The sequence below is a fragment of the Lepidochelys kempii genome, chromosome 10, assembly GCF_965140285.1.
Source record: "Lepidochelys kempii isolate rLepKem1 chromosome 10, rLepKem1.hap1, whole genome shotgun sequence".
NCBI classification, from domain to species: Eukaryota; Metazoa; Chordata; order Testudines; family Cheloniidae; genus Lepidochelys; species Lepidochelys kempii.
Window position 1 is genome coordinate 7,660,816 of NC_136389.1, and position 26,965 is coordinate 7,687,780.

At 62.7% G+C, this 26,965-nt stretch overlaps 1 protein-coding gene across 3 annotated transcripts; it reads left to right on the top strand.

Moving 5' to 3' along the window:
- Window positions 1–819: 819 nt before the first annotated feature.
- SREBF1 (sterol regulatory element binding transcription factor 1) lies at window positions 820–24,991 on the top strand. 3 transcript variants are annotated; one of them, XM_073361835.2, is made up of 19 exons: window positions 820–1,206; window positions 12,725–13,156; window positions 13,877–14,046; window positions 14,153–14,293; window positions 15,090–15,308; window positions 15,716–15,830; window positions 16,285–16,481; window positions 16,892–17,093; window positions 17,706–17,875; window positions 18,551–18,812; window positions 19,158–19,324; window positions 19,756–19,924; window positions 20,420–20,528; window positions 20,867–20,976; window positions 21,328–21,460; window positions 21,775–21,937; window positions 22,676–22,861; window positions 23,078–23,189; window positions 23,818–24,991. In XM_073361835.2, exons 1-19 carry the CDS (start codon window positions 1,101–1,103, stop codon window positions 24,039–24,041), a joined length of 3,387 nt encoding a protein of 1,128 aa, XP_073217936.2. In that variant the 5' UTR covers window positions 820–1,100; the 3' UTR covers window positions 24,042–24,991. The 3 variants fall into 3 exon arrangements, with proteins under 3 accessions (XP_073217936.2, XP_073217935.2, XP_073217937.2); XM_073361834.2 differs by having other exon boundaries at window positions 821–1,206; window positions 13,874–14,046; XM_073361836.2 differs by lacking the exon at window positions 820–1,206 and adding an exon at window positions 5,598–7,801 and having other exon boundaries at window positions 13,874–14,046.
- Window positions 24,992–26,965: the final 1,974 nt, after the last annotated feature.

Sequence of the window (26,965 nt, forward strand, 5' to 3'; positions counted from 1 at the left end):
AGCGTGGTTTTTTTTTCCTAGTAAAAGGCTCCTGCAGCGTACGCGAGGCAGCCTGTGGCTGCCCCCAGCTCACCCCCCGGGGCTGTTTGCTGCGGAAAACGGTGGGTGGGACGGACAGAATAGACCGGGATAGGGAAGCTGCTTGCAGAAGCAGAGGGGGCTGCCTGGAATCGTATATCCCCGACGTAGCCTTGCACCTCGGCTCGCTACGACTGGCAGGGGACCGCCGCTTGCATCTTTTCCCCCTTTCGGAGCCTCTGCGCTGCAGTCACAGAGATTAGACAAGCATCAGCCACGCGGCGCGGTTTTTTACTGGCAATGCAGCCGCACTGCAATGTATATCGGGGGAAGAGTAATTTTACCCCGGTGAAAAGAAAGAAACGCAGCGCCATCCCCCCAGGCCATGAAATTCCGGGCGTGCTGGGTCCTGCGCCCCGCTCCCCCGGACGGGGCGCCCCCGCTGGTCGCCCCGCGGACGCTGCTCGGTGCATGGGGGAGAGGAGGCTCGGGAAGCGCCGCTGCTCTCCCTCCGGCGGGACACAGGTCCCGCGCCCCATTGCACGCGGCCGCCAGAAACCCCGCAGCAGCCCTGCCCCTTGCATCCAAAATCCAAACCCCAATCCCGCGGCTGCAATGGGCCTCTTCCTCCTGGGGCACCCCCGCGCCTGCTCCCCTCCCGCAACTGTGCCTAGCGGCTGCCGGCTCCCTTTCTGGCCGGCAGCCGGGGGAGGGGCAAGGGTGCGCCCGCCCTAAAAGGCTGTGGCTGTCAATCAGGCAGCGGAGGCGGAGCCAGAAGCTGCGGCTCCGCCCCCCCGGCCCTCCCCAGTAGCAGGTTTGAGCACAGTTCAATTGAGCAACTTTTTTCCCCCCCCCGCCCGTCCCCAGCCCCAGCCATGGAGGTGGGGGCCGCGGGCAGGCTGCGGACGCTGCCCATAAGTTGGGCTGCTCGTGTTTGCTGCTGAGTGGCTTGTTTCCATGGGCTTCTCCGGGGGAAGGATTTGTTAGCAGGAAAGGAAAGGGGGGGAAGCCCCCAGAGCCCAGCAGCACCCGCCAAAGTGACCCCCCCAGCCAGGGGGGGACACTGCCCTGCAGAGCCGACAATGACCAGCCTCGGCTTTGATGACACTTCTCTGGACAGCCTGGACCCCTCCTTGACTCTCCAGGAATCCAGCGAGATCGCCACCGCCCTGCTGAGCGACATCGACGGTGGGTAGCGGCCAGGCAGAGCTGGGGCCCAGGAGTGGGCATGGCTGGGGGGGGGGGCAGCGCCTGGGGCAATGGACAGCTGGGTCCTGACCCAAGTCCCTGCTGAATGGCGGCTCAGCCCAGGCCTGGGGGCAGGGAGGAGCCGGGAGGGGGTGTATGGGGGCTGAAGGCTCCTGTGAACCCCGGGCGCCTGGCTTAGGCAGGGGGGCTGGGTTTCATTTCAGTGCTTTTTACACTTCGGCGTGGTGGGGGTGGGAGGGTTTCTTTGGTCCCCTCCCCCCAGTCCTGCATCTTGGCCCCTTCTAGCCCCGTGGCTCTGCGTTTCTAAGCTCCGGGATGAAGCCGCTCACGTCGCACACGTGTGTGTATGCGAGAGGGGCAGCGATCCGCAGGCGGGCACCGCATTTCGGGGGTTCTCTTCTCCCTCGCTTGGGTGGGGGGCTGGGTGCATGGGTGGGGGCGGGGAGTTTCTGTGATTTCCGATCACGCTGGGGGCTCCCCATGTAATTACTCCCTGATAGATTTTGATTTTAGGAGCCTGCTGCTGTCCCCGGCTGCAATTGGGGTGCACGCTCGGGGAGGGGTGCAGCCGGCTGCAATTGGGGTGCACGCTCGGGGAGGGGTGCAGCCGGCTGCAATTGGGGTGCACGCTCGGGGGGCTCTAGCCGGCTGCAATTGGGGTGCACGCTCGGGGGAGGGGGGGCTGCAGCCGGCCGTGCTGGGCCCGGCTCGGAAGCCAGGCCCGCTAATAATAAACCCAGCCCGGTCCCCAGGGGCGGGGACGCTCCTCGGGTGGCTCCGGGCTCCGGCTCCGCGCCCGCCGCTGTGCGGAGTGGTTGCTCCCCAAGCCCCGCCCCCTTTGCTCCCCGGGGGCGCTGACGTCAGCGGGAGGGTTACTCTCGGTCATTTCCCTCTTGCCGAGGAGAGTTCAGGCGCGAGCGCGCGGCCGGCCTGCAGGCGGCGGCGGGGGCGTGGCCCGAGGGCTGGGGGGGCGTGGCCCGATGGCTGGGGGGCGTGGCCCGTGCCCCCAGGTCGGGCATCCATCGCTGCCTCCCTCCAGGGAGCAGCCCTGCCCCTGAGCCCCTCTCTCTGCCCGCTCTGCGCAGTGCCCACTGGCTTCCCAGAGAGCCCCCCCCCCCGCTGGAGACCGGGGGCACAGTGCAATGGGCAGCCCCCCAGCAGGGCCGTGGGGAACCCTGGTGGGTGGTGGGGACCTCGAGCGGGACGTTCGGTCACTGGCCCCTGTGCCCGGGATGCTTTGGGCAGCCTAAAGGCGCTTGGCAGAGCTCAGCGCGGCGGGTTCGAAATGCAGCATCACCGGTTCGCCCCGCACCCTGCTCCTTTGCGAGCCCAGGTGGGTCCCGCGAAAGGCAGCTTGCAGCCTCCCCGGCCGTCGTGACACCTCAGGAGGCTCTGCTGTGGTTCGGGCTGCCCAAGGGTCTCCGTCAGAGCCTGCGGTTCGTATGGGTCTTGTTTATTTCGGGAGAGCCCAAGAACGGGTCTCATCGTGCTAGGCACTCTCGGGAGCGTTCGCCTCGGGAGCTGCGGCTCTCCAGGCCTGGACTGTGTCTGGATTAGATTTGATGTCATGCCATTTTTTGTGTTCAGGGACAGTGGGGATGAGGGGGCCCATTTGGGCAGGGAGAACCCCCAAAGTAATCATGGGTGGGTGGAAGGGCCGGATCCAAAGCCCAGTCTGGGCAATGGGAGGCGTTCCGGTGACTTTGGATCAGGCCCTAAGTGAGCTTGGTTTAACAGAGATGACATTCGTGTGCTTCTGCACGCTCAACCCATCCTTTCCGACATTCGTCAGTCCAGGAGTGTCGTCGCATTCTGGTTTTGTGAGTGATCTGAAGCACCTGGTTCACTTCCAGCAGGCGCTGCATGTCTAGCTAGTCAGAAGGTGCATTTTGTGGCTCAGAGGGGCACCTGTGGCAAGCTGCTGGAGCTTGTGAGGTGCTTAGGGCAGCTAGCTGTGGAGAAAGGCATGCATGCGGGTGTTGGACTTGTCAGCTGAGTTTGTCAGTGGTGGAAGGCAATTTCTTTTTCTGCCTCCCCAAATTAAAAGCAAACAAACTGGAAGATAACCTGCGAAGAGGGCGCTTTAATCAAGCAGTCAAAGGCAGGAGGAGATCAATGGCTGGAAGACACTGGACTAATCCAAAGTGCAGATAAGGGGCACCTTTTTAACAGTGAGGGTAAACAGCTGGCCAAGGGAAGTGGTTGCCTCTCTGTCACTTGGCTTCTGTGGGTGAAATTCTGCCTCTGTTGGAGTTTTGCCATCGATTTCAATGGGGCCTGGGGCTTCACCTTTTAACTCCAGGGTGGATGTCTTTCCAGAAGACTCACTCTAATTCAACCACAAGTTTAACGGGTTTGATGCAGGAATCTCTGCGTGGAATTGTCCGCCCTGCGTTCTGCCAGAGGTCAGGTTAGATGATCACTGCGATCCCTCTGGGCTTTAAAATTGGTGGAAAAGTGACAGTTAAATGCAATCTGAAGTCTGTGCGGTCTGTCACTCAAGTGGAGGATTGCTCAGAGCTAAACCTTCTGCCGTGTTGCCTGGCTGGTAGTTTATATTCTCTGAACGAATAACAAAGAGCAATACATTAAGGGTTACATTTAACGTTGGAAAGAACGTGGTGAGTGTGTGGCTAATGTGGCAAAGTTTTAAGGTTGCTCTGGCAATATTAACTCCTACCATCATCAGCCTTCTGGGGGGTTAATTTCACAGCTTAATGATGCAATCATGCTGGCTTTTTACATTGACTATCCTTGAGAAGAAGATTAGTAAAAGGCAGTTATGTTATATGGTCTATGTACTGCACATCCATGGGGTCCAAGCTGTGGAGCGGAGAGCCAGAGGAGAGGGAGCTTTGGATCTGGCATTTGTGGTCCAGACCCACCTCCAGTTCATTGCATTCTATTAGACAGTAAAACCTGCCTTCATTAACTACGCAAAGGACCTCCTGCCCCCCCATTCCCTGCCGTATAGTCAGAGGTTTGGGGCATGTGCCCTTTTGCAAAAGCTGGAGCAGGTGTACGCTCACTATGGCCCTGATCCTGCAAGCTGCTGCACCTGGGCAGACCCTGACCCGCTTGCTGAGTCAATGGGGGCTCTGGCTGAGGGTGTACTGCGCTGACCTTTTTTGAAAGGGGTGCTTGCGTGGGTTCCCTGAGCACTGTGAATAGGTCACCCCTGGGGCCCTGCTCCTACGGCAAAGCTCCCGCTCCGTGGCGTAGGCTCAGGCAGGTGACCTCCAGCATTCCAAACATCAGAAGATTTCCCCCCCCTCCCACCTCCTCCAATCAGTGTGAGAGCTGGGGAAAGGCAGGGGCTGTTCAGTGGGTTCCTTCCCGCCCCCCGGCCCTGTGCACGCTTTGTCACGTATGAAACGGGCACTTTTGTATTCGCTCATATGTGAGTCATGTATGCCCAGCACCAGCCTCACCCCATTGATTGAGTGCATTCAAGGGGCCCTGTTGTTCTGGGCACTGCAGTGAAAGGCAGCCCCCGCCCACGGAGCTAGCAGGCTGACTAGGGCCGAGCCATGTCGCTTGGGTGGCATTCATAAATACAATGAACCCTGCCGAGAGGCCACCCGTCCTGCCTGGGCAGCTCCCATGAGGATCTCTTCTCCCCATGATCCGCTCCGGCATCTTCCTTAGGAGAGCCCCTTGCTGTGCACACCCCCTGCCTCAGCCCCTTAAGACTGTCGTTTCTTTCGGCCCCTCCCTGCCCCATGGAAGCTGCTGGCAGGACATCTGACGCAACCATCCTGCAGAGTTGTGCGCTGCTGTGCCAGTCACCTCCGTGCATCTCCTCACTAGCCAGCCTGTCTTGGGGGTTCTCCCCAAGCTCCAGCAGAGCTGCTCAGAGATGGGGACAGGTTGTTTCTGCCAGTGCCGATAGGAGCTGTGCTCACCTGCAAGCTTGGCTTGCTCTGAGGTAGCCTGGCGTGGTTCCTCCAAGCAATGAGTAATCCCGAAGGGTTGGCTGCTGTGGCTGTGGGCTGGGTAGGCCCCCCTGGAATTAGGGGGAGCCCTGCTGAGGGTGTGGAGAGCCCTTGATGTGAAGCTGGAGCAGGCAAGGGCTCTTGCCATCAACGCAACGGCAGGACTTGGGGACAGAACGGTAGAGGAGCGGGCTGACCTTTGCAAGGACTTGGGCAGCATTGCATTGTGGAGTCAGGAGCCCGGGTTGACTGCCACTGCCTTGCTGTGTGACCGTGGGCTAGTCACTCCCACTCACCTTTGCAAATCTCCTTGAGAGCTGCACAGGGAAAAGCACTTAGGGCCTGATTTTCAAAGGTGCTGAGCCCCCAGTGCTCCGCTTGATGGCCGTAGGAGACCTGGACACTCAGCATCTGTGGAAATCACTGAGTGCCAGGTGGTTACCTCACTCTCAGGGGAAGGATGGGTGCATCAGCAGCCTCTTCCGACGCCGTGAAGAATTGGGAGCTGGCCCAGAGACAGTGAACCCCAGCCTGGCACCCGTGGGCCTTGCAGGGGGCTGCATTTGCTCTTTTCCCTGGCGGGGGTGATTGGTGGAGCAGAACTCACTCTCCCCTCATGTCAAGCTGACATCCCGGCATTCACCAACGTGGGTACGATGCCCAGATCTGTTTTAGATGAGAGATTGACAACAATCTCTGAAAAGAAAACGTGCCCTCCTGCTGCCCGGTGAAGTCAGAAGGTAACTTCCGATCAACTGCAATTCAACCGTGGACTTTGTCCCAGGGCAAAGGGCTTGCCCTGTTTCAGAAATGCTGCACAGCTGGTGCTGTTATCTCCAGGAGCAAAGTGTGACTAAATTCCTGGCAGGGCTTCAGTTTTGATGCAGATGTCAGCGGTGTGCTTTTAGTCCCATGCCATGGGCCAGATCCCCATTAGGTCAGTTGCATTCTGTCTGTTAAATTCCTCCCCTCTTCTGTTTTTAGTGCGCTGCAGTGTCCTTTACTCCCTGTTCTAAACTGTTGCTGTGCGCGGTTAGTAGCTGCCATGTTTTGCTCCAGAGGTGGCTGCATTTTGGTGATGCTAGGGAGAATGCCATTCCTGGTTATAAATAGCTTGTTGGATGCAAGGTGCTTTGGCAGTGTAAGACTATCCCATTTCACGTGCTCCCACTCCATGGCTGGCTGGGATGACACACGTTCCCAAGGGGGGACGAAAGACAAGGGGGAATGAGGATAAAAGGGTGGGGAAGAGCTAAAGTGTCTGAACTAGGCTATTTTGCCATCCATGCCCTTTACCCCTAATCCTCACAGCACAGCAATGTGGGGGCTGGGGCTCCACCTGGGATCCTGGACAGAGCAGTGTGGTGTTTGGTGGGCAGAAATGAGGCATTGTGGGTATCTTCGGAGGAGTCCGGCTGCATTTCTCCTGGGTCCTGGTCACCTGTTGAGAGAGGAGTGGGGCATGAGCACACAGGCGGTCGAGATGGGTGGCTCAGGCCAGGGAGCTGAGCAGAGAAGGGTCAGAGCTACCTGAGTACGAGGGAACCAACAGGTTTTATCTGACCCTCGAATGGCGCGAGGACTTGCCCCTTTGGTCCAGTGTCATTCCCTATGGCCTTTGGTTCCACGCAGTCGGTATCGGCACCCTCTGGATTGTGTTTTCCTTGCTCTGATGCAACAATAAAGAATTTCTCTGTTGTGGAGTCAGCCATTCCCCCCACCTGCTTCCCCCCCCCCCCCAGCTGGGGTGACCTAGGCTCTCCTGCCCAGTCAGACGTGCCACGCAGTGCCCTCGCTGGATGTGGAATGCCCGCCGACCGCACGGAAAGCTTAGGGTGACCATATTTTCCCAAAGGGAAAAAGGGACACTCCACAAACCTCCCTGCTTAGCCAGTGTGGCATTGGGGGAAGGACCCGTTTGGGAAACGGATGTGGCCACGCGCGCAGGCTATGTCCCCTTGCCCCGCACGGAGATGGGGCACCCAGCTTCTAGCCCTGATGATTGGCGTTGGCTTGAAAGACACGGGGCCAAATGCCTTTGCCCCGAGCGGGCAGGGTCTGCCCTCCGCTCTACCCACTGTCTGATCCCCGAGCCGTGAGACCGGAGGCAAGATCCTGGGATCCGCCCTCGCTAAGGGGGTGGGGGGTGCAGCTGTGTCAGATGGAAGGAGAGAAACAAGGCACTGCAAGGCAGCATCCTTCAAAAGCGCCTGGCTCCCAAGGGGTTAACTGTGAATGACCGAGAGTAACCCCGGCTGGCAGCGCCGGGGTTAAGGCAAACGGCCTGGAGTAACCCAGCGCCATTCACCTTGGAGGCTGCGCGGGGAGGCCCAGGCTGTCTGGGGGCGGTTGGCAGGGCCGGATAGCGAGGCCAGGCAGGCAGGCGCCGATTGGCGGAGAGGGATCACCTCATGCAAGGGCCGTGATTCACAATTCCACCCGCACTCCTTCCCCGACGGCTGGGGAGGCGGGACAGAGCGGGCGGGAGGCTCACGGGTTTGAAATAACCACACACCGCCCCGCTGCCCAGACTCTGCCACCCTTCTCCCTCCAGCCGGCTGGGCTGATCTGGGCTCGTGGGCCCCGCGGGCGCCTGGCCTGTCCCTGGGCCGCGGCTGGGATGGAGTGCACTTTCGAAGGTATCTCCCCCCCCCACGCGCACACACTGCTTATTCGGTGCATATGGATTTCCAGATGTGCAGTCTGCTTCCCCCCCCCACCCCTCCCACCAGATGTGCACCCGCCTTGTGGGGAGACTGAGGCAGGGCATGTGGGCAAGTGTCCCCCTCCCACCCCCGCAGCGGGCGAGGGTCTGTTTGGGGCGGAGGCTGAAATCTCTCCTGCTTGGTTCCCTTGAATGCTGCCCTGTCAGGACAGGAGCCTGGGCCGACCGGAGAGCTGGGGACCCCCTTCTGTGGGGTGCAGCCCATTGTTGGTCTGCAGTGCTTGCTGAGCCCAGCCATCCCGGCAGAACTCCAGAGCCGCTGGCGTGGAGTCACAGCAGCGCCTGGCCCTGTCCTTTTGGAAGTTGCATTGAGGAGGGGGAGGGAGGATCGCGCAATTCTACAGGCGGCTGAGTCTGGGGAGTGTGGGGTGAGCGAATGGTAGGAGAGGTGGGGAACTACTCACCTGTAATGAGTGACAGCCTGTCTCCTGCAGCATCCACTCACTCAGGGACTTTACTGGGCTGCAGGCTGTTGTATTTTGCCTGAGTCTGTCACTTTCCTTCCAGCAGCCCCCAATCCATGTCCCCTCTGCCCTCACACCTGCTTCCTGAGCTCTCCTCTCTCGCTCTGTTTGGAAAAAGACATTTACAGCGTCCCTATAAAGCGGAATAAACGTGTTTGTAGAAGGGTGGAGTGGGGGGCCGTTACCCGGCAATTCTTCAGTGACCACCTGGAAATGCTCCGTGCAAGACCTCTGAATTATGCCACAAAACCCTGGTGAAGGCCACATTGGAAATAGACAGACTGCATGCTCCATAGTGTGTGTCTGTGTGTGTGTGAGAGAGAGAGAGATTGCATTATAAGTATCTAATCACACTATGTGATCTCAAATAGACCATAACCCCTACTGTGTGCTTCCTAGCCATGCATGCTGTGTATTGTGTTATAATTGTATAATGCTGCTCTGTGCAGATATACAGACTCAGAGTGCAGCTGTTTACTACCTGCACTGAGGTTCTGCCCAGCACTATACAGGTATGATCACAGCAGGGACAGAAGTTACCCAAGCAGTGCTAAGCTCTGGCATAGCGTTACAAATCTGGCCTGATTGCAGCTGTGGCCTTTTTGTGTAGCAGGGAGATGTGAGCAGCGATCTCATGCGGCGGGGGGGAGCTAACGTAGAGGTCGGAGCAGGGGCCTGGGACCCAGGACATCTGGCTTTTGCTGACATGGTTCATAAACTGAAGCAAGTCACCTCAGCCAACATTTCCAGCCTGGTTCTGGGTGTCTCCAATTTTGGGAGCCTCAGACGACAACCACTCCGTGCCTCAGTTTCCCCATGCACATGGTGAGGACAGCGATAGCGACCTATCTGGTGGCTGAGCTGGAAGTATCAGTTGGGTAAAAGCCAGCAGAGAAGGCACCAGGGCAGTGCACAATGTTATTAATGGCTGGAGCTAATTGGAGCAAAGCCTTAGGTGTCGGAAAGCTGGGTTCCGATGGAGATAGGCCACTGGCTCAGCGTGTGACCGGGGACCATCTCCCCGTGCCGCACTCGTAAAATGTGGTGAAACAAACCAGCAGCTACTGCTGCGCGGGAGTGGAGTCGTCCAAGGTGAACAGATGCCACGAGAGAGCGCACGTGGCCTTGCTGGCTGCAGCTTTCTCCTTTCCCTGCTGATGCCTGCCCATCTGGTTTCAAGGAACAGCTTAGACCAGGGGTGGCCAACCTGAGCGTGAGAAGGAGCCAGAATTTACCAATGGACATTGCCAAAGAGCCACTGTAATATGTCAGCCGCCCCCCATCAGCTCCCCCTGCCCCGCTCCCGGCGCCTCCTGCCCACCGGCAGCCCCACCCAATCAGCACCTCCCACTCCCTCCCCACACCTCCCGATCAGCTGTTTCCTGGGGTGCAGGAGGCTCGGGGTGGAGAGTGAGGGCAGTGCAGGCTCAGGGGAGGGGGCGGGAAGGGGTGGAGTGGGGGCAGGGCCTGTGGCAGAGCCAGGGGTTGAGCAGCGAGCACCCCCTGGCACGCTGGGAAGTTGGCGCCTGTCGCTCCGGCCCCGGAGTCGGTGCCAATACAAGGAGCCGCATAGTAACGTCTGAAGAGCCGCATGCGGCTCCGGAGCCCCAGGTTGGCCACCCCTGGCTTAGACTCTGCCTCCTGCAGCCAGCAGAGCAGGTTCCAGCCCCCGGCCCCTGTGGCAGCCTTGTCTAGGTTGGGAGGGAGGGGCGGCTCCCAGGGTCTGGGGGAAGAACGTAGCTCTCGAACTCAGGTTTGCTCTGGACGTCCAGAGTGTGCGTTTCTCGCACACCTGCCAGAGGCTAGAATAGCGTCGTCGTGGATTCTGCCCCTTTCCCACCTGATGGCTGGGTGTCGTGATGGAGTAGCCCCCCCGCCCTCCCAAAATGTTGGCCCGGAAACTCTGCCATGGCAAATGAATGTGAGCACCGAGGGCTGCGTTTACCTGATGGGGAGCCCTGTCCCCTGCTTAGTTGGAGCAGCCTCAGGGCGGTCTAGACAGGAGGGTTGCCGGCCCTCTCACACTGCAGGTCATGAGCTCATGCTGTGGGCACCAATCCTGGTCCCTGCCCCACACTCCCTCTGCAGAAACCAGGACGCCAGGCTCCATGGATCAGGGAGAACTAGGGCAGCCTGCAGGAGACAGCAATACATAATGGGATGGGCCCAGCTGACTGGAGACATCTCCTCTGCTCCGTGCCTGGGCTGTGAGTTTCCTTTCTGGAGGTACAGGATTGACATGGCTCAGACCCGGATTCTCCCCGCCACCTCCTAACCGCCTGCAGCTCCCCAGCGCTGTCTGCAGAGTGGGCCTGGCCCCCAGGTGCTTTGCTCCAGTGTCGGTGTCATCAGGACATGGGGTCACAGCTGAATTTACACCAGAGAAATCTGCGACAGGGGCACTGAGCAGCCAATTGTGGGGCTGGGGAAAGGAGAGGGGCGGGGGTTGGGTTTTTTTAGTTGGTCAAAAAAGCCTCTGGAAACCTGAAGCAAAGCCCAGAAGGGGCTGTAAGTAGCAGGAAGCATTGACTCAGCCTTCCATATCTACAGGAGAGGGGGGGTGATGGCTGCTGGGCTGGGACACGCGCGACCTGGGTTCAATTCCCTGCTTTGCTGTAGACTCCTTGGGTGAGTCACTGAATTGCTCCGTGCCTTGGTTTCCCCTCTGTACACCGGGACCAGGACGATAATCTTGCTTTTCCCCTTCCCGTTGTTGGTTTGTAAGCTCCGTGGGGCTGGAGAGCAGAGCTCTGTCTCTCATCGTGTGTACGTAGAGCCCCTCAGCCAATGGGCTGTATTGACTGTATGTGCTACTGTAATACGGAAAACAATAATAACCCTGCCCCATCTGCAGCCCGCGCAGGACTGGGCCTGCAGCCCCTGCTCCAGCCCACGCAGGGGGGCTGCCCCTCCCTTGGGGGCTTGTCAACAGCCCAGGTCGTCTCACTCCTGTTCATTGTTTTCTTGCCATTCAGCCTGAGGGTCCCGTTAGTTCCCCTGCAGGTTGCGATGGGGTAGAAGCCAGGCCCAGCTCCCTTGCTCGCTTGCGTAGCCCCCTGTGAAGCCAGGGCAGCAGCCCACATGAGGAAGGGCTGCAGGATCGGGCCCTCTGGGGTCCGGCTGGTCATGGAGCAGCCGTAAGAGGAGGGGTGAGATTTTAGATCCTCCCCATTGCAGCTCCCTGTGTCTCCCACTTCTTGGCTGTATCCCGAAGGGTCTCCCCGTGGCGGCTGGTCTTCAGGCTCCCCCTACTGGCAGATGCCGTTGTCACACCCACAGCTGAGATGCCAAGGACGGTACCTGGCTCCCCTGGGCTGGAGCGCTGTGCGTGGGTGGTGTGTACAGGGCTCAGGCGGGCTGGGCTGGGCCCAGCAGGGCTGAAGGCTTTCGGTCCAGCCTGCCATGCTGGGCTGTCATTTTACCCCCTCGAATTCCACACACACACACACACACACAGAGTCCTGTGTGTGGCACTGATGCTGCAGCTGGGGGCAGTTGATGATGGGGACTTTGGCAGCCCGGCCCTGCAGCCACCCATGAGGAGCCCCTTGAGGAGCCCGGCCTTCACCCCCACACGCCGTCACTGAGCGCTGGCGGCTGGGACCCCGATGGGCAGGCCGGGACGGAGGGAGCTTTAAAGCAAAGATGCCGGAGGCCAAAGGCAGCCTGAAGCCGTTGAATACAGAGGGATGACTGAACTGGGGCTGTGTGTCTCAACACGCCCTGCTCTGCCCATCCCAGAGCAGCCTGCTTGCCCTGCTGGGCGTGAGTGCGGGCAACCCCTGGGCATGAGTGCGGGCAACCCCTGGGCGGGAGGGTGGGCATGCCCCTGCTGTCACATTCAGTAGCCAGCGGAGGGTGCGAATGGGAACGCTGAGCACGCACTGTAAGACACAGCCTTTGGCCCCGGTTGCTGGTTCGGTCCAGCCCAGCAGGCAGTGACTGGGTCCTTGGGTGGTGGTGCCCCTCCCCACCGCTGAGATGAGTTTGCAGAGGTTCAGCCCAGTTCCTAAATGACAAAACCCATGGCTGGCACAAACACCAGGTTCAGCGGCGAGGCCAGGGTCCAGCAGGTCTTGGAGTTAGGTCATCTGTGCCAGCCCTGAGGCTCAGCTGCTGGGGCAGCATGGGGGAGCTGGCCTGGCTGGGGATACAAGGACGCCAGGTTCCCAAGGCCATTTAATCCAGCACCAGCGTCTACCCTGCTGGCAGTCTAATAACCGAGCTGGGTCTGGTTGCAATGTGGGCAGCCCTCACCCCGCAGGGTGTGTGGATCCCCATCCCTGCCAGCAAGCCCTGTAGTCAGGGGGACGTAGATCTCTGTGGTACGTGGGATCCCTCTCACTGCTGGGCCGGCTTGGGGTGTTTTCCAGACATGCTCCAGCTGATCAACACCCAGGACAATGAGTTCCCGGGCCTGTTTGACTCTTCATTCGACGCACCTGCCGCCCCGATGCCAGAGGCCAGCACGCCTGTGGGGCTGCCGTCCACAGCCGGCTCTCTCGACAGCTACCTGGGGCCCAGCCAGGCGCTCCCCTCCGCTCCCATGAGCATGTACCAGGTGCCCCCGCCACTGCAGAGCATCTCACCGCAGCCCCAGCTGAGGGCCGGGCCAGGCCTGACGGTGGCTCCTTCACCGGCGTCGGACATCAAGGAGGAGCCCATGGCGCTGTCTGCCAGCCAGCCCCAGCCTCCGCCCCAGCCGCAGCAGGGGGTGATGACAGCCCAGAGCTTCGTCCCGGCTTCCCAAGGCCAGTTCACTGCACAGCCCTTGCTGGGATACCAGAATCAGCACGGCTTCACTGGTGAGGCTCAGGATGGGGGGAGGGCCCCTTGAGGTGGGGCTGGGTCCCACTGAGCTCCCCCCTGTCTCCAGTGGGACCCCGAACTGGCCCTGAAAAGGCTGTAGTCTAGGGGGCAGCACTGGAGTGGAATCAGCTCCTGTAGATGCTGCGCTGTCCCCCACACAGGCCCATAGCTAATGCTGTAAGGGGTTAATTTAAAGGGCCGCTGTCAAGTAATTTAGACCTAATCTTTTGGCCTCAATTTTTTTCTACCCTGGGTGGGAATGTCCTTTTGGGTCTTTAAAAACATGAATTTATAAACCAAATTTTTCGTTTTTGTTTTGAAAAAAAGACGTGGGAGCCAGTGTTTATATAGGACCTATAATATTGTCACCTCTGCTACTGCCAGGGGAGCCAGCATGCAGAGTGCAAGCTGAGCACCAGTAATGGGGCCCTGAGGGGGATATCCCTGTGGGGGGGTCTGCTCAATGGGGAAAGGGCAAAATAGGTGGGAAGCGAGGGCTGTTTTCAAGGGTGTGATCAGCTCTGGCTGGACCCCTGGCAGAGTGTGGGGCGTGATGGGTGATTAACGTTCTCTGGAGCATCCTGAGTGAGGAAAGCAGAGGAGCTGGGCCCTTGGTCTGCCTGGCTGATGCAGGATCGTGGGCAGGCTGGGCCCCTGGAGTGTGGGGAGCAAGCTCCACGCTGCGTCTAACTCGCTCTCCTTTCTGCTCTCAGCAGTGCAGCCTGGAGGGGCTCCCCAGTCCCCGGCCAGCCTCCCTCACTCCTCTCCGCAGATGCAGCCCGTCACCCTTCAGGCTCACGTCCAGAACATCTCGCCCCAGCAGCTGCTGGCCGCGGCCACCCCCGGCACCTCCCAAGCTGTCTCCTCCCAGATCCAGCAAGTCCCGGTAAGCTGGGGCCAGGAGCGTGGACAGGCAGCAGGAGATCCAGGCACTCCTGCTCCCCGAACTGGGGATGTGGGGCTGCAGCACTAACCCTCTACCCACCCTACAGGTCCTGCTGCAGCCCCACTTCTTCAAGGCTGAGTCCCTGTTCCTGACAGCTGTGAAGACGGACGTCTCTGGGGCAAAGACCTCCAGCCACACTTCGCTGGCCACCACGGCGGCCGTCCAGTCTGCCCCGCTGCAGGTCCCGGTAAGTGAAACCCTCAGGGGTCCCTGTGTGTGAGTCTCCCCCACAAACCCACGTCTCCAAGCTGGATCTGCTGCTTGGCCTCAGGCCTGGGGTGAGAGCCAGTCAGCGGGGAGCTGGGAACAGACCCAGGGCTCCTGGCTCCTGACTCCTGGACCCTTCCTCTATGTCCTCCCTTGGTGCGCAGCCAGGGCCTGGGACTGCCAGCCCCTCCAAGACAGAGCCGCTGGCATGGCTCATGGCACATCCTCCACCCCGCCATCTGCAGACCCCCGCTAAATGTGGAACCTTCCCTGGAGACCAGTAGGGGCTCAGCCAGTTAAAGCCATAGATAATATCTGGGACGGGGGTCAAGGCATCGGCCAATCGCAAAAGCAAAGCTCAGGTCCCAGCCCAAAGGGGACGAGCTCGGTGGGTCTCAGCAAGCTCCACATCTCAAAACTAAAATGGAGCTGGACGCGATCAAATGTCAGCCCCAGAGTGGTTCATGGGTGGGAATGTCAGGAGGGGGCTGCGGGTTAGGATTGGGGGCAGCAGCAGAGCAGGGGGGCAGTGCTGGATTGGCAGGGGCTGCGGGTTGGATTGGGGGAAGCAGCAGAGCTGGTGGGGGTGGGGTGCAGTGGAGCCCAGGGCTGGAACAGCAGGGCAGGGGGCTGCTGTGGGTCAGGAGCCAGGCGTCCTGGCAGAGCTGTGTGGGGAGCTGCCTGGGGTAGGCGGAGGGGCTCTTTCCTCCCCCCCACCCTGGCAGGGTGGGCATACTCCTTTCTCTGGCCGGTCCCAACGCCCTGCTCTCTCGCAGACCCTGGTGAGCGGAGGCACCATCCTAGCCACGGTGCCACTGATGGTGGATGCTGATAAGCTGCCCATTAACCGGCTGGTGGCCAGCGGGAAGCCAGCCTTTGTGCAGAACAAAGGCGAGAAGCGCACCGCACACAATGCCATCGAGAAGCGCTACCGCTCCTCCATCAACGACAGGATCATGGAGCTCAAGGACCTGGTGGTGGGCTCGGAGGCCAAGGTACCTGGGCAGCGGTGGGGCCTGTGGCGGCAGGGGGTGTCTGTCCCAAGACAGAAGCGCTCTGGTTCCCCGCTCCTTCCAGCTGCTGGGTTCTAGGAGGTGCTGCAGGCCGGGAGTGAGGGGCATCAGCAGAGCGGGCTGGGGGTACGGTGGGGCAGGGGCTGAAGGGACTCCTGCCTGTCCCTGCACTGCCTGGGTCTGGCGGCCATGTCCCCTGGTGCTACCATGACCCAGGCATGGCCGGTGGGTTGAGTTCTTCTGCAGGGACAGCACCTGACAGCGGTCGGCACGGGGGCGGGGGGAGGGCAGCATTGCCAGGGCCCACTCTAGACCTTCTCCCCGGGGTTGGCTGCGTCCGGCGGTGGGGGGAAGCTGTACCTGAGCGGCCGTGTCCCTCTCTCGGGCAGATGAACAAGTCGGCCATTCTGAGGAAGGCGATCGACTACATCCGCTTCCTGCGGCAGAGCAACCAGAAGCTGAAGCAGGAGAACGTGGCCCTCAGGATGGCTGCCCAGAAGAACAGTGAGTGCGGGGTGGCTCTCCCAGCTGGAGGGCCGGGAGGAGGGTTTGGGAGTTGAGGGACTTGGGAGTTGAACCCAGGTTATGCCACAAGTGAAGCGAGTTTGGTGGGTCTGAGCCTAGCCCCAGCAGAGGCCCAGGACTGCAGTAGCAGGTGTGAAGTGTCACGGGGGAGGCCGCTGGGCGGGGGGACTGCGTGAGGGCTGGCAGCGGGGAGATGAGGTATGGTGGCACTGTAGGGGAGAGGGGCAGTGGAGGGGTGCTGTGGGACAGGCCAGGCAGAGGGGCAGTGGTCGGGGAGGATGCTGTGGGGAACTGCCCAGCCTGGGGCGATGAATGCCCCAGGAGCCCAAGCCCATTGGAGGGTGGCACAAGATCTCCAAAGCCACAGGGCTGGGTCAGCCGCTTGTGGGGAGCTGTAAGCGGCAGCTTGTCCTCATGGCCCCTCTGCTTTCAGAGTCCCTGAAGGACCTGGTGTCCACGTGCCGCGGGAAGCCGGACGTGCCCATGGAGGAGATCAAGCCAGAGATGATGGACATGCTGACGCCCCCGCCCTCAGATGTGGGCTCCCCCTCCCACAGCAGCCCCCTCTCGCTGAGCAGTGGGAGCAGCAGCGACTCAGAGCCCGACAGCCCGCTGTTCGAGGAGACCAAGGTCCCGTGGCGGGGGGCGCTGGGCTGGGCAGGAGGCGGCTCTGGCGGGACCCCCGCCTGGAGCCAGGGGCTGGCGGGTGCCCATGCGGAGCTAGGGACAGTGGGGTCAAACACCTGACCCAGGGGCGAGCCCTAGCCAGGCTGCTTGCAGACAGTCCTTTGGCCTGGTCCATTACCCAGCCGGCAGACGTGGAGGCTCCTGTCGGATGCCAGGGCGTTTGGGGCAGGCCCAGCTTGGCTTGCCCTGGGTGAGGAGGTGACAGATCTGTGCAGCGCAGCCTGGCTCCCAACCTTTTAGGCATAGCTGGGTGCCTTTCACCTTCACGCCCTGATGCGCTCCGTGGGTGTCACCGGAGCAGACCCACCACCTGTAGCAAGGACTCACGCCCACCTCTGTGCTTGGGCTTTCAGGGGAAGGAGGAGCAGCAGCTGTCCACCGGCAGCCTGGGGATGCTGGATCGCTCGCGCATGGCTCTCTGCGCCTTCGTCTTCCTCTGCCTCTCCTTCAACCCCCTGGCCTCCCTGCTGCGGGGCACCAGCCCCGAGGGCGCCCCAGAGAGCGGGGCCTTCCCAGGCCCTGGCAGGACCATAATGGGCAAGCCGGATTCCATAGGTAAGTGCTGGGAGCAGCAAGCGGCCAGCCGCTTGGCCAGGGGATTTAGTGCTAGAGAGTGGCAATCAGGGCCAGAACCCCCAGGCCAGGTGGCTGGGGCCATCAGGGCCAGGCCGGAGGGGAGCAGGGGGCTGGGTGTCTGGGGCCATTGGGGCCAGGCCAGAGGGGAGCAGGGGGCTGGGTGTCTGGGGCCATTGGGGCCAGGCCAGAGGGGAGCAGGGGGCTGGGTGGCTGGGGCAATTGGGACCAGGCCGGAGGGTAGCAGGTGGCTGGGGCGATTGGGGCCAGGCTAGAGGGGAGCAGGGGGCTGGGTGGCTGGGGCCATCGGGGCCAGGCTGGAGGGGAGCAGGGGGCCGGGTGGCTGGGGCAATTGGGGCCTACCCAGAGGGTAGAGGGGCCTGAGTGCAGTCACGTGTCCAGGGCACTGGGAGGAGCAGCCAGTGCTGGCGGGGGGCCCTGTGTGTGGGGTGGGGCCCAATGGGCTGTGACACTCCCTGCTGAGTGATGCGGCCCGTAGCGTGGGGGACACTCCGGTCCATTGGTGGGGCCAGAGCTAGCTGTGACGTGTTGCTAACGCCGTCCCCGCCGGCTCTCTCTGCGCCCTGTGCCCAGACGAGGCCTCAGGCTGGCCCACCCTGATCTTCTGGCTGCTCAACGTGCTGGTCGTGCTGGGAGCCTTCGTCCGGCTCTTCATCTACGGTGAGCCTGTCACCCGCCCCCACTCGGAGTCGTCCATCCTCTTCTGGAGGCACCGCAAGCAGGCAGACCTGGACCTGGCCCGGGTAAGGAGCAGCACTGGCTGGCTGCGCCCTGGGAAGGGGGCTCCGGGCTCCCATTGCCTCAGGGCAGGACCCAGCCCGGAGCCTTATGCATCCACCCCAGGTTGGCCCTGGTTTGATTTCTCCTTCCTACTCACTAGGCGATCAGCAGCTCCTAACAGCCAAAGCCCCGCCTCTCCCTGCCCCCTGGCCCAGCCCCACCCCCAATTCCTGCCAGACAAAGCCCCACCCCACCCTGCCCACCTGGCCCAGCCCCGCCCCCAATTCCTGCCAGGAAAAGCCCCGCCCCTCCCTGCCCACCTGGCCCAGCCCCGCCCCCAATTCCTGCCAGGAAAAGCCCCACCCCTCCCTGCCCACCTGGCCCAGCCCCGCCCCCAATTCCTGCCAGGAAAAGCCCCACCCCACCCTGCCCACCTGGCCCAGCCCCGCCCCCAATTCCTGCCAGGAAAAGCCCCACCCTGCCCACCTGGCAAGGCCCTACCCTCAATTGCCGCAAGGCAAAGCTCTGCCCCTCCCTGTCCACCTGGCACAGCCCTTCCCTGGCCCTGCTCCCTAGCCATGCCCTGCTCCCAACTTCCCAGGAAAAGCCCTGCCCTGCCAGAGGCCTGATATTCAGGAGGGGGATTCCCCACCCCGCAGGCCGTGCGTTAACACCCTGCATCCTCTCCGTGTTGCCAGGGGGACTTTGCTCAGGCCTCCCAGCACCTGTGGACGGGCCTGAAGGCCCTGGGCCGCCCGCTCCCCACCTCCAACTTCGACCTGGCCTGCAGCCTCATGTGGAACCTCATCCGCCACCTGCTGCAGCGTCTCTGGGTGGGGCGCTGGCTGGCCGGGCGGGCGGGCGGCTTCCGGCGGGACAGCGAGCTGAAGGCTGACGTGCGCAAGAGCGCCCGCGATGCCGCCCTGGTCTACCACAAGTTGCATCAGCTGCACATGACAGGTAGGGGGCACCTGCGGGCCTTGAGGGGGCTGTGATTACTGGGGGTTGGGCCAGAGGGATCCGGTCCCCCTTGGCGGCTGGAGGGGGGATTTGGGTTGAATATGTGGTTGCCCCATCCCTGAGCAGGTGCTGTGCCAGCCTTTCACTCAGCTGTGCCTGTGCCCCTCAGCCCCGCCCCGCAGCTCCCCGCCCCACCCCCCGCTATTCCAGCCCGTGCCGTGCACGGGGGAGTGGCACGAGCTCTCCAGCTGCTACCCCCCTTCCTCCCGCTCGCTCTGCGGGTGACCTGAGCCCGGTGTGAGCCCCCCAGTGCCAGGCTGATGTCCCACATCCCCTCGCCCGCAGGGAAGCACGTCGGGGGCCATCTCTCCGGCATCAACATGGCGCTGAGCGCCGTCAACCTGGCTGAGTGCGCCAGCAACACCGTCTCCGTGGCGACGCTGGCCGAGATCTATGTGGCCGCCGCGCTTCGCGTGAAGACCAGCCTTCACCGGCGTGTCCACTTCCTGGCGGTAAGGATGGCTCGGGGGTGGGGCTTGGCTCAGGGGAGGCGGGGCTCCTCCATGCCCCGCCCTCCCAGATTGCGAACACCAGCCCAGACCCACCCGCTGGGCTCCTTCTAGAGGGGACGCTACAGGAAGCATTCCCCGCAGTCAGAAACCCTCCTACTGCTTGGGGCTGCCTGGGGCCCATCTAGCCTGGCACCCCAGCACCACCTGCCAGGAACCTATCCAGCCTGGTAGCCGCACTGGGCCCATGCAGCTTGGTATCGCCCCTCCCAACCTTCCTGCTGCCTCAGACCCACCCCTAGAGCTGGCTGCCAGCTCTGGCCATGGCACTCTGCCCAGACAGCACCATCCTGCCTGGCTGCCCCTGGGGCCATGCAGCCTGGGCTCGGCCCCATCTCTCCCAGAGGGGCTGAGCCGTGTCTCTGCCCTCGCAGCGCCCCTTCCTGTGCAGCGCCCGGCAGGTGTCCCTGTCGCACAGCGGCACCGTGCCCCCGGCCATGCAGTGGCTGTGCCACCCTGTGGGCCATCGCTTCTTCGTCGATGGAGACTGGTCTCTGAAGGGCACCCCGAGGGACAGTATCTACAGCTCCACCAGCAACCTAGGTACCTGTCTCCCCACGTCTCACTGCCCAGCTCCGTCTCTGCGTGGCACCAGACGAGGACTGTGCCCGCATTCCCCATACTCAGCTCTGCCGATGCCCCCAATCCCGACCCACAGCTGCACCCGGGGTTCACCTGCGGCTCTGCCGACGCCCTTCGCCCCTGAGGCATAGACGCTGTGGCCTCTGTCTCCAGGAAAAGTGGGTCTCCGTCAGTTGACCTAAAGTGGGCCCTTGCCTGCCCTGCCCTTGGCATCAGGGTTGCTGGGCGCCCTGCCAGGCTCCAGCCTGCCCCTGGCCTTTATTAACACCGTGGTGCCTGGACCCCTGTGCAGCTCTGTGCCTGGCAAGGGCTCTGGGGTCTGGAGACCCAGCGTTTGGGCTCCAGTGCCCATGGTGGACACAGGGCCCCTCAGCTGGCTCCTCCCCCTAGCCAGGACGCTCATCCTCCCCCCAACCCAACTAACAGGCCTCTCTTGGCGCTTCCCATGGGGCCCAGTGGACCCCCTGGCTCAGGTGACCCAGCTGTTCCGTGAGCACCTGCTGGAGAAGGCCCTGTGCTGTGTAGCCATGCCGGACCCCAACCCGCCAGCGGCCCACAGAGAAAGGTAAGTACCAGCCGTGGGGCCCAGAGCAGGGATGCACCCAGCCTGCCAGCTCCTGGCTTCCTCCCAGCCTGCAGCACCCTGCCAGCGACCACTCAGTCCCCGTCCTGCAGGGATGTGGCCCAAGCACCCACCTGAGGGTCATGCCTGGTGGTCCCTCCCGCCAATGGCATTGCGCCCCCAGCAGGGCCCTGAGCACCTCGTCCCTGCTGCCAGCCCTCATCACCCAAGGCCCAGCTGCGCCCCGCAGCACCTCAAATTTCTGGGGTGGGGGCTGGGACCCAGGATGGTTCGCTCTCCTGGCAGCCGTCCCTAACTGCTCCTCTTCCCCTCGGCCCCAGGGAGTTCTCCGATGCCCTGGAGTACTTGCAGCTGCTGAACGGCTGCTCGGACACCGCCGGCACCCCCAGCTGCACCCTCTCCATCAGCTCCGGCATGGCAGCCAGCACAGGTGAGGCCATCGCTGACCGGTGCGGATGGGGGCAGGGGAGAGGGGCCCGGAGCCTGGCACGTGGCCTGGGGCCTGCCGCTGAGAGGAAGGGCTATAGCTGCAGTTGGGGCTCTGCATGGGCAACTTCCAGGAGCACGCGGCACCCGGGGTGTCCAGGCCAAGGTGGGCGTAGTGACCTAGCGGGGCTGTGAAAGGTACTGGCTGGAGATCCAAGGTGGGGCAAGTGGGTATGGGATTGGGGTGGGGGGCATCTGGGGGTGGGGGGGTGGGGGTCGGCCAGGGCAGGCGAGTGTCTGTTCCTCGCCGTGATAGGCTGGCTGATGCCATCGGTCCCGTGTACCCCGCTCACAGGCAGTGACCCCGTTGCCAAGTGGTGGGCGTCCATCGTCGCTGTGGCGATTCACTGGCTGCAGGGGGACGATGAGGCGGCCGAACGGCTGTACCCACTGGTGGAGACCATGCCGAGGGCCCTGCAGGTGTCAGAGTGAGTGTCTGCAGGGGTGAGGGGGTGCATCGCTGGGATGGGAACGGCACCCCCTTGGCACAGCGCTGAGCTCTGCAAGGGAAATGGGCCAGGGATCTCGGGGTTGGGGGGGTGACAGTGTCATGTGATCAGCTGGGCAGTCACATGATCTCCAAAAGGGGGTGCCCATTGCATCTCAGGGAGCCAGCTTTGGGGGTGAGGCCAAGAGACGGGGCAGCATTGAACAGGGGTCGGTTATCCCTGCCCCACCCCTCAGTGGTGGGAGACCCCAGCTGGGGGTACCATGATGACCGTTTCCCTCTCCGCTCATGTAGGAAGACCCTGCCCAGGGCTGCGCTGCACTCCTTTAAGGCCGTGCGGGCCCTGCTGGGGAAGCAGGACAGCAGCCAGGCCAGCCTGGGCCAGTGCGAGAAAGCCAGCGGCTACCTGCGGGACAGCCTGGGTCTCAGCTCGCCCGCCACTGGCACCCTTGACAAGGTGAGTCCCTGGCCTGTTCCCTGTGGCCTCGGTAGGGGGGTGGGTGTGACCACGGACTGTTCTCAGCCGTGTAACCGGACTCTCCCCTAACATGCACTGCATCCACTAAAAGACAGCCACCTCTGGGGCGAAGCACACAGCGCTCCAGGAAGCAGGTGCCGTATGCAGCGGAGCCATCTGGCTCCCTCAGGTCATGCATCCAGACGTCCCTGGGGCCCGGCACACCGGACACACACCTCTGCAGGAAGGGACCATCCAGAGGGGCGCAGCGCAGTGGCCGCAGCTGTGGTGCATTGTAGTTGCATTGCATGTGTGAGAATAGGTGTGCAATGCCCCTGCAGTGCAGCCCAGATGGGGCTTCTTCCAGCACCGAGCACCAGCCAGCAGCAAGGGGCCAGGGCAGCGGTGCCCCTGCTGGGCACTGGAGAGGGCTGCTGTCCAGCACCAAGCACCGGCCCTGGCAGACCCCAGGGAGACACCCCCAAACTGTAATTCCCTCGCACCAGCCATGGCCTCTCAACGGGGCATCACCGTAGCCACCAAGGAATTTGTAAAGGTGGGACCCAGATGGGCCAACCTGCTCCATGGCACCATGGTGGGAGGGTGGGGGAGGGTCAGGCCCAATCTCCCTGGGCCACGCCTGCTCCCGGTAGTGTCTCTGTGGGTGCAGCCCTGGGTGGCATCTGTGTCCCACACAGTCTGTCCCTCCCCCTCACTGGCGCCTCTCTCTCCCCCCAGGCAGTTCAGCTCCTCCTGTGCGATCTGCTCCTGGTGACCCGCACCAACGTGTGGCAGCAGCAGATGAATGTGAGCCAGCACCTGAGCTGTGTCTACCAGGCCTCGGCCCTCGAGCTGCGGGGCTTCCAGCAGGATCTGAGTAGCCTGCGGCGCCTGGCCCAGGCCTTCCGGCCAGCCATGCGCCGGGTGAGCCCTGGGGTGAGGGGCTTGCGGGGGGGGGGGGGGGGGTCTGCTTCCCCACTCTGCTGAGCACATGCTTCCCACCGTGATCTGAGGTCCCGTGGCTGGCATTGTGCCAGAGCATGGGGATGGGGTCAAAGTCCTGGGGTGCAGACTCTCCCTGGGGGCTGGGCGGGCGCAGGGCTGTCCAGAGGCTGACTGTCTATGTGGGCTGCTCCCCAGGTGTTCCTGCATGAAGCCACTGCCAGGCTGATGGCCAGAGCCAGCCCCACCAGGACCCACCAGCTGCTGGACCGCAGCCTGCGCAGGAGAGGGGCTCAGAGCAGCAAAGAAGGTGAAGGGGGAGCCTGTGGCCCAGGTGGTCTGGAGGCAGCAGGGGGAAGGGTGCCCAGATTGCCTTCTGCCCCCCAATCTGGGGGGCTCTGCTGGGCTAGCAGGGACCAGGGCATGTGCCCAGCCCTGCCCTGGGGCTAGGAGGAGGATGCAGCCTCCATGGCCCTGGGACTGCCAAGCGGTGCCAGCCGGGGGGCTGTATGGCCGCCCCTTATGAGAGGGGTTGAGACCCAGCAGCTCATGACATGGAGAAGTCCCACCAGGTTAGGGCATGGGTGGGACTGGCGGGCTGGGCTGAGGGCTGCGTGCCCCAGTGGCAGCAGATGGACCCAATTCAGCCTACTTTGTGCAGGGCTGCGGGGGGCCAGCCCCAGGCCAGTCCAGGGTGTAGGGATCAGCAAGGTTCCCCAGTGTGTGGCTGGCAGGGCTCGCGCTCGAACAGGTGCTGGGACCCCGGGGGCGAGGGACAGGACCAATCCCCCCGTCCGTCTTTGCACGTCCCCCTCTGCAACGGGCGCGTGATCGTGGACTGGGCCTTCCCCTGCACGGCCCTGTCCCTCCTCTTGGGCCCCTCTGTCCGTGCTGGCGGCCAGCACTGAACCAGCTGGGCCCTCTGTTTGCTCTTGCAGCCGGCGAGCCGGAGAGCCACCCCACCCCACGGGAGCACGCTGAGGCCCTGCTGCTGGCTTGCTGCTACCTCCCGCCCAGCTTCCTCTCTGCGCCAGGCCAGCGTGTGGGCATGCTGGCCGAGGCCGCCCGCACCCTGGAGAAGCTTGGCGACAAACGGACACTCCATGACTGCCAGCAGATGATCATCAAACTGGGCAGCGGCACCACGGTCACCACCGGATAGCGCTGTGGCCAGAGAGCCGTGGACAGTGGGGATGGGAAGGCCACTGCTCCGATGGGACTGATCCAGTAATACCTGGCCCAGCTTGAGCTGCTCCATCAGGGCTGCTGTGCTTTGTCGTGGGCAATGTGTCTCTGCTTAATTGGCAGGAGTGTTAGTCATTACTGCTGGGAGGGGCTGGGAGCCAGGACTCCTGGGTTCTATTCCTGACTCTCTTCTCTGACCCTGGGCAAATCACCCACACGTGCCTCAGTTTCCCCACAGGTGTAATACACTTCCCTACCTCAGGGCGGTGCTGGCTGCCAAGGGGTGACACTGTGGACGAGGGGCTGCCTGGGAGCAGAGATGCTGTCTTGGCAGGAGGGAGGGGCGGGTGCTCCGTTGGTACGGTTTGACAGGCCGTGGGTGCCATGGGCTGGGCCCAAAGAGCCTCCAGCCCCTCCCCTGTGCTAGGGCCTGGAGTCCCAGCGGATCTCCTGCCTCACTCTCCAGCACGGCCCCCCACCCTGCCCCCTGCCCTGCCCCCGGTCTCCCTGCAATGCTGGGCACTGGGGTCCTCTAGTGGCACCTTCTCAGTATTGCATCATTGGTCCATTTCTCCAGCCCTTCTCCCTCGCCGCTGCTGCCCCTGCCTCTCCCCCACCGCCCGCCCGAGAGGTCCCCGGGGGAAGGCCTCTGGCCCCCTCCAGCAGCAGCTGGCAGTGCCTGCCCCGGTCGTGCACAGTGCTGGTGCTGGGCGTCAACTGCGGGGGCTGCAGGGAAAGAGAAGAGGGCAGGGCTGGGGTGGGGGGTGGCCCTGGCAGCGGTGCCTGCCCGGAGCCTGTGGGGGGCCATGTCCCAGGGCTCACAACGTTGCCCCCCGCCCTGCCCTGGCACCTTTGCCTGCGTTTCCTTTTTAAAGGTCATTTTCATAGTTGGAGAGTTTTGTACAGACGATTAAAGCTGCTTATTTATAGCTGTGCCTGTACTGGATTGGGGGGGCTGTACCCGACGCCCCAACCTGGGACGGTCACAGAGTGCAGCCTCGGCAGGGGGTGGCCATGGTATCACCACCTCTCCCCTGCAGCTTCCCGCTGGGGTGTGGTTCATCCAACCCATTGCCTGACCATGCAATAAACGAGCATCAGGAGGGCCCAGCTGCAGCTGCTGCACCTCAGGGGAGCCAGGTTCTGCCCTCTGTCTCCCCACTTCCCCCCACCGCCACCTCTGGTGACCCAGCCTGGGTGCAAGGATTGTCTGGCCTGGGCCTCTCCTGGAGGGGCAAGAGCATGGACCCCACAAGAAGTCCCTGTGCCCATGGCTCAGGCCAGCAGCTCCCAGGGCTCTAGTCAGCCAGGGCCTGCTCCTGCTGGCTCAGGGCCAAGCACTCGGAGCTGCCCCCCCCCCCCCCCCCAGCAATGGAGCATTTGGCCTTTTCACGTTGCCGTGGAAATCTCGGGCCAAATCCCACCGGGTGCCTGGCGGGATGCAGTGTGAGTGTCAATTCCCAAGTGCTGGTTGCCAATATGGCCCCTCTTGCTGCAGAAATTGGGGGACCCCATCTCTGCCCCTACATTTCAGCTGAACACAGGCTGACCCTGCTCCCTTTGCCTGGCTTCGTAGCTTGCTCCGCACAGCGGCCTCCAGAGCACAGCCTGTCCCAGCTGGCTCCCATCACAGCCTAAGTGGCGCCCTGAGAGCCAGCAGCCTGGGAGGGCCTAGAGGAGCTGCTCGGCTTTGGGGGGGAGTCTCCAGACCCCACAGTTGGTTCTAAGTAGAGTCACCGTGGTCATAGTCCACCCTCCTCCAGCTGGGAAAAGGGTCTTGGGCAGGCCAGGACTCCTGGGTTCTATTGCCTGGCTGCATGACCTATGGTATCACTTCCCATTGCTGGGCCTCAGTTTCCCTGGCTAGGGCTGGAGAGACGTGCTGTGGCACAGGGATCTACCTGTGATGCACAAGAGTAGGCCAGGGGCATGGATTCCCCCTGGGCCTGGGCTGTGATGGGGAGAGGGGAGGCCAAGGCATCATTACAGGACGGCCAGGGGCTAGCACCAGCCCAGCACTTGCCCCAAGGCTCAGAGTCCTGTAGGGTGGCTCAGAGTTGGACCTTTTGCTGTGTTCTGGCTGGACCCCTGGGCCCCAGGCCGTCAGCACCCGGCAGAGCAGCCTGGGCCAGGCTAGGGGGGGGCGTGTGGTGCTAGGAGGAGGCCGACCCCAGGCATGGGAAGGGGGGGTGGGGGGGTGTGGTTATGGTCTGTGTCCCCACATCAGGGACAGGGTCTCTTCTGGGGGGGGGGGGGGGTGGAGGGGGGCACATCACTCCCGTGTGAGCCTCATCCGTATGAGCTAAGTGGGGGCCCACATGGATGTTTGATACTGGACCCCTTCCCGCTTGCCTGGCTCTACTGCTGCCCTACCCTACCGCCCCCCACGGCCTGGAGCTGAGCGCCCCGAACCGTCACGCCTCCCACCCCACAGCCAAGCGTCCCACGGGGCCTCCAACGCCTGGACCCGCCCCCTGGAGCAGAGCCTCGGCCAGCCCTGGCCACTCCACCGGGGCACGCCCAGGGTGGGCAGAGAAGAGCCGTGTGCCCCACTGCAAGGGCTGCAGCGCCAGGTTTCTGCCAGAGGCCCTGGCACAAATTGGCTGAGCGATGTTGGGGGGGGGGGCGCAATGCTGGAGCCCGTAACACACAGGGTGGGTGAGGTGGTCCCAGGGCAGCAGCCCTGAGCCGGGGGAGCAGGAGCTTCTTAGACTCCGGGGTCGGGTCCCAGGAAGTGGTGGCAGCCCCTTTGTGTGAGCTGTTTAGGGGTGGCTGTGGCCAAGGCCAGGTTAGGGGACACTCCCACAGCGGGCTGGGCATGGCTAAAAGGGCCTAGTCGGCTCACCCATGCCCCACCCACGAGAGGCCGCTGGTTTGTGTAACTGCAAGAGCACCGCGGGC